The sequence below is a fragment of the Geotrypetes seraphini genome, chromosome 2 (genome assembly GCF_902459505.1).
Source record: "Geotrypetes seraphini chromosome 2, aGeoSer1.1, whole genome shotgun sequence".
In the NCBI taxonomy this organism is placed as follows: domain Eukaryota; kingdom Metazoa; phylum Chordata; class Amphibia; order Gymnophiona; family Dermophiidae; genus Geotrypetes; species Geotrypetes seraphini.
This window is the reverse complement of record NC_047085.1, coordinates 278652937-278667036: the sequence shown is the minus strand read 5'-3', so window position 1 is coordinate 278667036 and position 14100 is coordinate 278652937. Positions and strand designations below refer to the sequence as shown.

General features: G+C 44.5%; 1 protein-coding gene across 3 annotated transcripts in view; it reads left to right on the top strand.

Moving 5' to 3' along the window:
• ADCY2 (adenylate cyclase 2) overlaps positions 1-14100 on the top strand; it is a 1055565-nt gene that overhangs the window by 49281 nt on the left and 992184 nt on the right. The window contains exon 1 of one of the 3 annotated variants that reach the window (XM_033929719.1): positions 5913-5967. The exons of the other annotated variants lie outside the window; for them this stretch is intronic. Within the exon in view, the coding sequence (XP_033785610.1) occupies positions 5932-5967 (36 nt within the window). The 5' untranslated portion in view covers positions 5913-5931. Of the gene's footprint in view, positions 1-5912; positions 5968-14100 lie in introns of those variants that run through there. 3 annotated transcript variants of the gene reach the window in all.

Sequence of the window (14100 nt, the reverse complement as noted above, 5' to 3'; positions counted from 1 at the left end):
GGGGTTAGGGGGTCGCCGTGGCCAGGAGGGTTTGGGCTCCCTTCTGGCCCAACTACACAAAGTACGGGGAAGGCGGGTGGGGGTGTCGTGGGGGTCGGCCAGGGGGGTCGCGGGTCGGCTGGGGGACGGGCGGAGGTTCTTGGGGGGGGGGCGGTCGTTGGGGGGAGGGGGTTTGCGTCGAGGGCAGGAGGGCCTGGGATCCCTCCTGCCCGTAATGTAGTGCGGGGTGGGGTTAGGGGGTCGCCGTGGCCAGGAGGGTTTGGGCTCCCTCCTGGCCCGATATTGTTGGGGAGTCGGCGGTCCTTCGGGGTGAGGGTGCGAGTGGTCCTGCCGGGGGGGGGGATGTATCGGACGTCGGGGAGTCGGCCGGGCAAGAGGGCTTGGGCTCCCTCTTGCTCCGATCGTGGATGCGGGTGCGGGTGGGAGCGCGTGCGAGCGGTCGTTCGGGGTGGGGGTGCGAGCGGTCCTGCTGGGGGGGTGAATCGGGCGTCGGGCGGGGTGGGAACTATGTTTAAAAACTTTTGTATACCGCGCTCAGGCATATAACGCGCGAGGGGTATGCGCGGTACGTAAAATCACGTATAACGCGCGCGTTATATCCGCGAAAATACGGTAGATACCGAAGAGGGAGTGGAAAATATGAAAAAGGATCTGCAAAAGTTAGAGGAATGGCAACTAAAATTCAATGCAAAGAAATGCAGAGTAATACATATAGGGGTTAATAATCGGAAGGAACCGTATGTGCTGGCAGGAGAGAAGCTGATAGGGACCTTGGGGTGATAGTGTCCGAAGATCTAAAGGCGAAAAAACAGTGTGACAAGGCAGTGGCTGCTGCCAGAAGAATGCTGGGCTGTATAAAGAGAGGCATAGCCAGTAGAAGGAAGAAGGTGTTGATGCCCCTGTACAGGTCATTGGTAAGGCCCCACTTGGAGTATTGTGTTCAGTTTTGGAGACCGTATCTGGCGAAGGACGTAAGAAGAATTGAAGTGGTCCAGAGAAGGGCGACGAAAATGATAGGAGGCTTGCGCCAGAAGACATATGAGGAGAGATTGGATATGTATACCCTAGAGAGACAGTGGAGATATGATTCAGATGTTCATATACTAGAAGGGTACAAGCAGCTGGGACAAGCAGCTGAACGTAAGCTGGGAAGGAAGCCAGTCCTTCCAGCTGAACCAGGGAAAGCTCAAGGCAGTTTCTCTGATGACTGGGAGATGGAGGAACTGGAAGCCTACCATACCAAACCAATCTCAGAAGTCCAGCCTGAGGACTATAATATGGAGTGCCAAGAGGACTATGTTTTGCCTGAATGGGAAGAACAGCTAATGGATTGTGAGTAGGCTGTTAAGCCAAGCAGTTTTTCCTCACTGGAGTTTTGCATTTCGGCCTTTTGTTTTAAAGTCTGCCAGAGTATTATGCTGGGGCATTGCGGGGTTTTAGCTACCTCAGGAACTGTAGAAACCAGAAGCTGAAAGTTTTGAGTTTTGTGTTTTATTTTTGGAGCAGCTTGTGCACTGCTCTGAATTGTGTTTGGGGGTAAAGAAGTAAAACCTGAACTTGTCTTTTGAGAGGGCGGCAACACCTGTGCTGTACAGGCCTATCTCCTCCCAGCCTGTTGGTGATTCGGCTGTACCCAACAGTGCAACAGCCAGAGCCAGGGAGAGTGTTTTCCAAAGGAGAAGTGTTTGACTGTTGCACTGTTTTGTTAGGCCAGAAGAAAAAGTTTTGGACTTTTGTTTATGGACTGGACTGAGTCTAAAAGCACGGCTTGTGCTAAAGTGGAACTTACTTGTTTCCTAATAAGAACGAACTGAATTCATACCAGAAGCCTTTTTTCTTTTTGCTTGTGCCATTTCTGCAATTGTGTTTGAAGTTTGTTTACCATTAAAGTTTTGCCTTATTCAACCAGGGAAATCTCGGTGTGCAATTCTTGGGAGGCACTGAATGCTGTGTTCCACCACCTTTATTCAAACTCTGGGACTGGGATACAGAGGGGCAACTAGGCCTAGCCAGGATCCTGTCCCACAATATATAAAGATATCAAAGATGTAAAATTCAAAAGTCACTTATCTGATGTATGCCAAGTGAAGGCAGATCATAACCATAACACAGCGCTGTAATCATTTCATTACAATCTTGAATGTTCTTAACAAGCCCCGTATTCTTATAAAAATGGCCTCCCTTTGACTTGAGTTTCGCAACAGTTGAGTAACATATATAAATGATATCTTTATTTATGTTACTCAGTGATATGGAAGGCAGAAAGAGGGATGCTTTAGTGCAATGATGGTCCCTCAATACAACCAGCGCTTGTACATTTAATGGTGCAATTGCACTTTTTGGTTGGTGACTGAATACTTTAAAAGCACATGTTGCACTTTATATGAGTATATTTATATTCATTAATTATTTATTTATAGAACTTGTTGAGATATATTTTTATTCTAATAGTAAGTAAAAAGAAAGATTGATAGTCACAAAGTAGCTGATTTTGGTAAGAATCTAACATACAATAAGACTTAATATATTTCTTAAACAATTTATTTTACCTCTTGATACGTGGCTTCCTGAAAAGTGTCTCAAACTCTAATCACTAGAATTAATGTCTCCTTTATATCTTCATCCATTGATTTGCTTCCTCACAGCTTAGTACTTTTGTCTAGTATTTTCATCTACCTTACCACTCAGCCCACTCTGTGCTGTATGCAGTTGTTGCACTAAATTCAATAGTAACTGATCCAATTCTTGCCTTTTATGAGCCGTATAGGCTGTTATTTCCCTCTGAGGACTGCTTTACTAGCTTCCCAGTAAGTCACTACAGAGATTTCTTTTGGGTCATTATCCTTGCGATAGTGTTCCCATTGTTGTGTAAGGTAAGTTTTGAAATCTTCATCTAAATTCAGGGTGGGTTTCATCTGTCATCTCATCAAATTGTTTCTTTTTATGATTGTCAGTTCTAACCATACCATATGATTGGACACTATACTGTCCTCATTGATTGCCCTTTGCACCCCAGATAGGAGAGGTATTGCTACCAAAATATAATCCAATCTAGCATATACTTTGTGCACTTTGGAATTTTTCGCTCTATAAGATGCACCCACCTGTAGAGTAGGAAAACCCAAGAAAAAAATTTCCCACTGCCCTGCCCTGTGCCCCCTCTAGTGGTAGGCTGGAACAGGGTCTTATAGAGCAAAATACCCAGTACCTTTTTAAAAATCTGTTACCACCCTCACCGTCATACCTTTTTAAAGCACCCCCTGCCGATGTTGTACCTTTTTAAAATATCCTGGTGGTCCAGTGTGTATCCCTCCCTTGCTAGATGGCTGCCATCCTATTTCGCAGCCAGCACACAGAGGCAGGGAGGTCAGGAGCGAGCTTTCTGCTCTCCTGCCTGGGCCTACGCCATTTCCTGAATGGCTGCCGTCTCTCCTGCCAGTCTCTCCTGCTGCGATCCCACAAACCCTCCCACAATCTTCCCCGGCAGGAGGGATGCCCAATCCCTCCTGCCATGATCCCCAAAATCCTCCCGCAAGCATCGGCAGCAGGAGGGTTGCCCAATTCCTCCTGCTGCGATCCCTCACACCCTCCCGTAATCTTTCCCAGCAGTATAGGAGGCAATGTTAAGTTGTGGATTAAGAATTGGTTATTGGATAGAAAACAGAGTATAGGATTACATGGCCATTTTTCTCAATAGAGGAGGGTAAATAGTAGAATTAGAGAATGACATGGGGAAAAAATCTGTCCCCGCCCCGTCCCCAGCCCACCATCCTCTGCACCGCCCTGTCACCACCGTTCCCGACACTGTCACCGCCATCCCTTTCACCGCCCCGTCACCGCCATCCCATTCACTGCCCCGTCCCCGTCCCCGCAGCATCCATATAAGCCTTAGTACTGTAATATTTAGCTTATTCCTTTCTTATAAATCAAAGTTCCTGCTGCTGAACTAGAGAAAGAGATGTTCAGCTGGCAGGGCTTTGTGTATAAATTTTTATCAACACAACTAATATACTACTTTATCCTAAAGCAAAAAATAAATAAAAAAATAGAATTTTTTTTTTCTACCTTTTGTTGTCTGGTTTCTGCTTTCCACATCTTCTCATTCAATTCCTTCCATCTACTGTGTGTCTTCCATTTGCTGTTACTGTACCTCTCCCTTCACCCCCCCCCCCAATTGGTCTAGCACCCATCTTCTTCCCTCCGCTCCCCCATAGTCTGGCATCTGTCTTGTTCTCTTCCAACATCTTCTCCCCACTCTGTCTTCCACATTTCCCTTCAGGGTCTGTTCCTTTCCACCCTCCTTCAATGTCTGTTCTATTCCTTTCCACCACCACCCTTCCCTCCCTCTTTTACCATCTGTTCCTTTCTACCACATTTCAGCTCCTCTCGCGTTGCCTATCCATCTACCTTCCTCCCTCTTATTTTGTGGCACATTACAATGTAATTTGTACAAGCCACTGGAGACTGCGAGCTCGGTCCCTGTCCCTGTCCCATCCCCACAAACTATCTCGCTTCTGTGCTCCTATTTTCCCCATTTCTAATATCTCCCCCTGTGTATCTGCCATTGCCCCCCCCCCCCCGTGTCCATATACCATCCCCATGGCATGTCCCCTTTATGTCTCTGTCCCTATGCCCCATGCACATAATTTCCCCTCTTTCTGTTACCTTCTTGTGTCCAGATTTCCCCTATCTTCCTCTTCCATACCAGTTTGTCTCTTCTTTTCAACCCCATCTTGCTTCTTTCCCTCTTTCTTCCCCCCCCCCCTGCTTCTAGCATCTGGCTCACCTGCCTGTCCTCCCCTTTCTTTCCTGCTGTGAGTTTTTCTTTCCGTCTTCATCCCCTTAGCCCAGAATCCTTTTCCCTTTCGCTCCCATTTTGAATAACTCTAAGCCAGGGATCTGAAGGAGTGTGTGGCGCGGTGGTTGAAGCTACAGCCTCAGCACTCTGGGGTTGTGGGTTCAAACCCCACGCTGCTCCTTGTGACCCTGGGCAAGTCACTTAATCCTCCATAGCCCCAGGTATGTTAGATAGATTGTGAGCCCAGCGGGACAGATAGGGAAAATGCTTGAGTACCTGATTGTAAAAAAACCGCTTAGAAAACCTGGATAGGCATATATAAAATCCTAATAAAAAACATAAACATAAACTCCTTGAGGGCCGCAATCCAGTCGGGTTTTCAGGAGTTCCTCAATGAATATGCATTGAAGTAGTGCATGCACATAGATTTCATGCATATTCATTGGGGATTCACTGAAAACCCGACTGGATTGCGGCCTTCAAGGAGGGACTTTGAGACCCCTGCTCTAAGCTGTCTTAATGCCCCAAATCTTTTAGCAACTACAGATGAGTAGTTCTGCAGTAATTGCAGCTGTACTGTGTTCATGTCCAAAAAATCAGAATAATAATAATAAAAGTGCCAGCACACACCTACACATGAACTAGAATGCTGTTCTGTGGGTAAATATTAGCCTCACAAAATTTTTTTCACACATAAAATTTTTGTGAAGCTAATTTTTATGCACAGAACAACATTGTGCTTCAAGGGCAGATGTGTGCTAGGACTTTTGTTTTCTTCGTACATATACACAGAGCTGTTACTTCCCATTCTGCTTTTTAAAGTTGCAAGCACTTCCTGTGAAAAAATGTGAGCCGGGAACATGCGTGAACGCGCAGTCCCCGCAGTCCTCACCCGCCCACCTGATCGATGGTAGCGTTTAGCCAGCTCCCTCCCTTCACCTCACCTTAGTTTGCAGGCTTTCTTTTTCGGCGACCTGCACGCTTTCCCAAAGAGCCGCGCACGCGCGGCTACTCAGTGTTCAATCTTCTGCTCTGCTGCAACTTCCTGATTCTGCTGCAACTTCCTGATTCTGGTTGCGTCAGAGCAGAAGATTGAACACTGAGCAGCCGCACATGCGCGGCTCTTTGATAGTATGTGGGTCACCGAAAAAGAAAGCCTGCAAACTAAGGTGAGGTGAAGGGAGGGAGCTGGCTAAGATCGATCGGTCGGGCAGAGGCTGCAGGGACCGCGCAATCCTTGATGCCTCACTGCGGAGACAAGACCATTCACCGCTCCACGGGGCCATGAATGGCATTGTCCCCGTCCCCACAGCGACTGCTATTTTTCTTTACCCGTTTCGGCGGGTTACCCGCGGCTAAACTCGGCTAGCCGTGGGTAACCGCCACCGTGTCATTCTCTAAGTAGAATGTTGGTGCTATTTAATCTATTTATAAATGATATGGAAATTGGAATGATGAGTTGAAGTGATTAAATTTGCAGATGACAGTACACTGTTCAAAGATGTTAAAATCCATGCAGTTTGTGAAATTTGCAGGCAAACCTTAGGAAATTGGAAGACTGGGCATCCAAATGGCAGATGAATTTAATGTGGACAAATGCAAAGTTATGTACATTGGGAAGAATAGCCCAAATTGTAGTTACCAGATGCTAATATCCACTTTGGGGTTAGTCACCATGAAAAAGATCTGGGTGTCATTGTGGACAGTTCAATGAAACCTTCCATCCAATGTGTAGTGGCGGCCAGAAAAGCAAACAGGATGCTAAGAATTATTAAAAACTGGATGGTTAACAAGACTAAGAATATTATGATGCCTCTATATTGCACCAAGGAGAAACCTCACTTTGAGTATTGCGGAAATAGAAAAGGTTCAAAGAAGAGCAACCAAGATGATAAGGGAGATAGAACTCATATTAGGAAAGACTATAAAAGTTAGGGCTCTTCAGCTTGGAAAAGAGACGACTGAGGGGAGATATGATGAGAGTCTGCAAAATCATAAGTGGTGTGAATGGGTACAAATGGATCGCTTCTTTATAAAAAAAAATTACAAAGACACTCAATGAAGTTACAGAGAAATACTTTTAAGACTAATAGGAGGAAATCTTTTTTCATTCAGAGAATAGTTAAGCTGTGGAACGCGCTGCCAGAGGTTATGATAAGAGCAGTTAATGTAGCTGGTTTTAAGAAAGGTTTGTATAATTAACTGGAGGAAATGACCATAGTAAGTTATTGAGACTGACATGAGGGAAGTCACTGCTTGCTGGGGATCGGTAGCATAGAGTGTTGCTACTGTTTGGCTTTGGATGATAGGCTACTGGGCTAAATGGACCATAGGTCTGACCCAGTAGGGCTATTATGTTCCTACATTCTTATGAACTACATACCTATCTTTGATGATGGAGGCCAGGGGAACAGATGTGGTGATTAGTGCTGCCCGATTCAGGAAAAAAATTTTTGATTCGATTCAGCCTACTGAATTGGTTTTTTGATTCGATTTTCCTACCCAATTAGGTGTTTTTTTTTCAAACATCCTGGTGGGTTTATTTTATAGCCTCTTCACCCCCTTTGTCTTCTCCTAACCACATTGGCACTGTGGTGTAAACAAAATTAACAAACAAAAAAGACTTTTCCTCTCTCTGTTAAATCCTAGCTCACGGAGGGGCGTGGCCGTGCAGAGTACAGGGAAGATGTGTTCTCTCTGAGCTTCGAAGTTCTCCCTCCAAATCAGCCCTTTTGAACTAAATTCTTTGAGCGGATTTACCCAAGCGCTTGACCACTGCTGCCCTTGGGTCTATGGACAAATTTGTGCTCAAAAATAAGCACCGATATGGCAACAAAAAGTGGCAGGAAGGAGCGGGAACGGCTGAAATCGGGCACAGGGCCTGATGGCAAGATGGCGGGCCAGGCAGAAGCACCAGACCTCGTGGGTGAGGATATGGTGTCACGGCTCACGGATGCTGTGGTCCTAGCTCTGGGTTCCCGGCTTGATAAAGTTCAGGAATCGTTGGAGACGCTTTCTGCTTCTGTGGCTGATTTTAACACACGAGTGACTGAGGTGGAACACCGTGTGGGCACCGCGGAGGACGCGATTACCCAGGTGCAGGAGGAGCTACGCCAGCTTAAAAGCACGGTGGTGAGTGCCACCGACAAACTGGACGATTTGGAGAACCGCTCCAGGTGCAATAATTTGCGTCTGGTGGGTATCCCAGAAACTATTTCGGATGCGGATCTCCTGCCTGCCCTGGAGAAATGGCTGGCTGAGGAATTACTGGTTTCCCCTGCTTTTGGCCCGCTTCGCATTGAGAGGGCCCATAGACTGGGCAGGAAGCAGGAGGGGATGGCAAAACCACGAGTGGTGATAGTTCGTATATTGAATTTTGCCATAAAAGATCTGCTCCTTAAAAATTTCCACTATCAACAGGGACAATGTAACAAAAAGAGTCAGAAAAGATACTGTGTAAACAAAAACAAACCGACTCTGTAATGGTAACTCAAACCCCGAGGAGGACCCGTTGTGCTAAAATACAGCTCAGAGGTATGAAACTCTAAAGAGGAGGAGGTAACCCCCTCTTAGGAAAAAGAGTTTATTTTCCAATCATTGCTTCATAACAAACGAATCCAACTCAAAGGTGTGAATGATTGTAAAGTATATATGTCTCACTAATAGTGCAATATGCATTCAAAAGCGTTTTCAAAAAACAATCAAAATTTCTGCATTCAGGTAAGCACTAAAAACTTTGCATCCATATGGTAAATTCTCAAAAAAGATACTTGTCAGGGTCCCGACGTGGCCCCGTTTCGGTGTCTTCTTCAGGAGACCCCGTCTGGCTGATTAACTTGCTTACAAATTGACAACCATATAACTTTTAAATGGAAGATCTGAAATGCAAAAAACAGAATCAAAAAATGCAATAGAGATGGGCTGACACCTTCTAATAGCCACAAAACCATGCATAACTTAATAAGGCTTACGACTAGCCGGCAGGACAGGAGCACAAAAATGTACGTACCGTTCAGCAGATGAAAAAATTATTTGTGCTACACAGTGTACCCGCCCCCACAGCGGTATTTAAACCTGAGAAAGGCGGAAAAACAAACGTAGCAAACGTGATGATATCACTATTATACTGAAAACAAAGTACAATGCAGAAAACTTCAGAGATGGTTCACGGGAATCAGACATGATCAGAGGAACGCCACCCACTCGATTTCATTATTGAGGCCATAAGGGTGAAGGGTATTAAGATCGTAGATCCATTTCTGTTCCTTTCTCCACAGCATCCGAGCTGTATCGCCTCCCCTGGTGTTACTGTAGCAATCCAGAACTGTAAATCGCAAATCTGTAATGGCATGGTTGTTATTCTGCCAATGCTGCACCAGGGGAGCTTCTTGCACTGCGGTGCGTATACGGCTCATATGTTCCCCAATACGATACTTTAAACTACGGGTGGTGTTCCCCACATATACAAGTTGACACGGACATGATATGGCATAAATAACATGGTGAGTGTTGCAGTCAGTCACACGCTGAGTATACTTGCATCGAGGAGATAGAGACATTTGTAAAGTAGTGACACTGAACTGACAATATTTACAATGTCCACATGGTAGATGCTGACCTCTGACAAAACTAGTGAACTCTGGATTCAAAAATTGTGAATGCGTAACCCGCTGTTTTAAATTGGAAGCTTTGGAAAAAGCAAATCTAGGAACTTCTTGAAATGCTTCATGATATTGTAGAATGGGCCAGTGGCGTTTGATGATTTTCTTTATCTGAAAAGCATGAATAGAGTAAGGTATCACACAAACCAGTGAACTGGCTTCAGATCTGTGTTGTGATTGCAATAACAAAGACCTATTGGCATATAATGCTCGTTTATAAGCTTTTTTAAGGACAGAAAGGGGATAACCCTTCTCCAAAAATCTGTGTTGCATTTCATCCGATCTGTATACATATTCTTCCACCGTAGAATGCGATCTGTATACATATTCTTCCACCGTAGAGCACAGTCTCCGAAGTCGTAAAAACTGTCCCGTAGGGATATTATTCCTCAAGTGTTTTGGGTGGAAGCTGTCATATTGTAACAGATTATTTCTGTCTGTAGACTTGCGAAAAATGGATGTATTAAAATGTCCATTGGTGAATGTGATAGTAATGTCCAAAAAAGCAATTTGATGGATGTCCTTGGTCATGGTGAACTGTAAATTAGGGTCACAACTATTGAGCCAATCATAGAACCGTGCTAGGTCCTCTGGAGTGCCAATCCAAACAGCCAGCACGTCATCGACAAACTTAAAAGTGACAAATCACCTGGACCGGATGAAATTCACCCGAGAGTCTTGAAGGAATTGAAGATTGAAATTGGAGAGTTATTGCAAAAACTTGCAAACCTGTCAATCAGAACTGGTCAGATACCAGACGACTGGAGGAAAGCGAACGTCACGCCAATTTTCAAAAAAGGATCGAGAGGAGAACCGGGCAACTATAGACCTGTGAGTCTTACGTCTGTCCCCGGCAAGATGATTGAATCACTGATCAAGGATAGCATAGTTCAGCACTTGGACACACACGACTTGATGAAACCCAGTCAACATGGATTCAGGAAAGGGAAATCGTGTCTGACGAATTTACTCCAATTCTTTGAGACCGTGAACGAGCAAATTGATAGTGGAAAGCCGGTGGACATAATATACTTGGACTTCCAGAAAGCATTTGACAAAGTTCCACACGAAAGACTTCTCAGGAAGCTACAAAGCCATGGCATAGAGGGAGATATACAAAGATGGATAGGCAAATGGCTGGAAAACCGAAAGCAGAGAGTGGGCATAAATGGGAAGTTCTCCGACTGGGAGAGAGTGACTAGTGGTGTGCCCCAGGGCTCGGTACTTGGGCCGATCCTTTTTAATATTTATATCAATGACCTGGAAAACGGAACATCCAGTGAGATCATCAAGTTTGCAGACGACACAAAACTCTGCCGGGAAATCAGATCGCAGGAGGACAGTGAGGAACTCCAGAGCGATTTGTGTCGGTTACAAAAATGGGCGGAGAAATGGCAGATGAAGTTCAACGTGGAGAAATGCAAGGTAATGCATTTAGGCAGTAAAAATAAGGAATACGAGTACAGAATGTCAGGTGCAACTCTGGGGAAAAGTGAACAAGAAAGAGATCTGGGTGTACTGATAGATAGGACCCTGAAGCCGTCGGCACAATGCGTGGCAGCGGCAAATAAGGCAAATAGAATGTTGGGCATGATAAAGAAAGGAATCTCGAGTAGATCGGAGAAAGTTATAATGCCGCTTTATAGGGCAATGGTCAGACCCCACTTGGAATACTGCGTCCAACATTGGTCTCCCTACCTAAAGAAGGATATAAAACTGCTGGAGAGGGTGCAGAGACGAGCAACTAAACTAGTGAAGGGTATGGAGAAACTGGAATATGAGGATCGACTTAAAACACTGGGATTGTTCTCCCTTGAGAAAAGGAGACTGCGTGGGGATATGATCGAGACCTTCAAAATACTGAAAGGAATTGACAAAATAGAGCAGAGAAGATTATTTACAATGTCCAATTTGACACGGACAAGAGGACATGAAATGAAGCTAAGGGGGGGCAAGTTCAGGACTAATGTCAGGAAGTTCTGCTTCACACAGAGAGTGGTTGACATCTGGAATACTCTCCCAGGGGAGATTATTGCGGAATCGACAGTCCTAGGTTTCAAAAGCAAACTAGATGCATATCTCCTTGAGATAGGCATATAAAGATATGGTTGGCTATAAAATAAGCCAGGTGAATACCTAGCAGGGCCTCCGCGTGTGCGGATCGCCGGACTTGATGGACCGAAGGTCTGATCCGGAGATGGCGCTTCTTATGTTCTTATGTTCTTATGTTCTTCCAGAATAGAAAAAATTGCCAAAACTCAGAGGTATACAAAAACTGACTTTCAAACTGGGACACATACAGGCAGGCTATGGATGGGGCCATTTTGGACCCCATAGCCGTACCTTTAATTTGTTTGTAAAAGTCCAAATCAAATTGAAAATAGTTCATGCTAAGAGCAATACGAGCTAAATCCAGCCCCTACTGGGTACAATTTTTGCTGGATTTAGCTCGTATTGCTCTTAGCATGAACTATTTTCAATTTGATTTGGACTTTTACAAACAAATTAAAGGTACGGCTATGGGGTCCAAAATGGCCCCATCCATAGCCTGCCTGTATGTGTCCCAGTTTGAAAGTCAGTTTTTGTATACCTCTGAGTTTTGGCAATTTTTTCTATTCTGGAAGAGATACATCGATGACGTGCTGGCTGTTTGGATTGGCACTCCAGAGGACCTAGCACGGTTCTATGATTGGCTCAATAGTTGTGACCCTAATTTACAGTTCACCATGACCAAGGACATCCATCAAATTGCTTTTTTGGACATTACTATCACATTCACCAATGGACATTTTAATACATCCATTTTTCGCAAGTCTACAGACAGAAATAATCTGTTACAATATGACAGCTTCCACCCAAAACACTTGAGGAATAATATCCCTACGGGACAGTTTTTACGACTTCGGAGACTGTGCTCTACGGTGGAAGAATATGTATACAGATCGGATGAAATGCAACACAGATTTTTGGAGAAGGGTTATCCCCTTCTGTCCTTAAAAAAGCTTATAAACGAGCATTATATGCCAATAGGTCTTTGTTATTGCAATCACAACACAGATCTGAAGCCAGTTCACTGGTTTGTGTGATACCTTACTCTATTCATGCTTTTCAGATAAAGAAAATCATCAAACGCCACTGGCCCATTCTACAATATCATGAAGCATTTCAAGAAGTTCCTAGATTTGCTTTTTCCAAAGCTTCCAATTTAAAACAGCGGGTTACGCATTCACAATTTTTGAATCCAGAGTTCACTAGTTTTGTCAGAGGTCAGCATCTACCATGTGGACATTGTAAATATTGTCAGTTCAGTGTCACTACTTTACAAATGTCTCTATCTCCTCGATGCAAGTATACTCAGCGTGTGACTGACTGCAACACTCACCATGTTATTTATGCCATATCATGTCCGTGTCAACTTGTATATGTGGGGAACACCACCCGTAGTTTAAAGTATCGTATTGGGGAACATATGAGCCGTATACGCACCGCAGTGCAAGAAGCTCCCCTGGTGCAGCATTGGCAGAATAACAACCATGCCATTACAGATTTGCGATTTACAGTTCTGGATTGCTACAGTAACACCAGGGGAGGCGATACAGCTCGGATGCTGTGGAGAAAGGAACAGAAATGGATCTACGATCTTAATACCTTTCACCCTTATGGCCTCAATAATGAAATCGAGTGGGTGGCGTTCCTCTGATCATGTCTGATTCCCGTGAACCATTTCTGAAGTTTTCTGCATTGTACTTTGTTTTCAGTATAATAGTGATGTCATCACGTTTGCTACGTTGTTTTCCCGCCTTTCTCAGGTTTAAATACCGCTGTGGGGGCGGGTACACTGTGTAGCACAAATAATTTTTTCATCTGCTGAACGGTACGTACATTTTTGTGCTCCTGTCCTGCCGGCTAGTCGTAAGCCTTATTAAGTTATGCATGGTTTTGTGGCTATTAGAAGGTGTCAGCCCATCTCTATTGCATTTTTTGATTCTGTTTTTTGCATTTCAGATCTTCCATTTAAAAGTTATATGGTTGTCAATTTGTAAGCAAGTTAATCAGCCAGACGGGGTCTCCTGAAGAAGACACCGAAACGGGGCCACGTCGGGACCCTGACAAGTATCTTTTTTGAGAATTTACCATATGGATGCAAAGTTTTTAGTGCTTACCTGAATGCAGAAATTTTGATTGTTTTTTGAAAACGCTTTTGAATGCATATTGCACTATTAGTGAGACATATATACTTTACAATCATTCACACCTTTGAGTTGGACTCGTTTGTTATGAAGCAATGATTAGAAAATAAACTCTTTTTCCTAAGAGGGGGTTACCTCCTCCTCTTTAGAGTTTCATACCTCTGAGCTGTATTTTAGCACAACGGGTCCTCCTCGGGGTTTGAGTTACCATTACAGAGTCGGTTTGTTTTTGTTTACCTTAAAAATTTCCACCAGCAAAAAGATCTTCAGTTTCAAAACCATCGTATCCTGCTTTTCCAAGATTACTCAGCACAGGTGGCTGCTCTTCGACGAGGCTTTTCGCCAATCTGCACTGCCCTCACGGAGAAGAAGATTCGATTCACATTGCAATTCCCTGCTAAGCTCCGGGTTATCCACAATGGCACACCGGTGGTGTTTGAAACATGTGCGG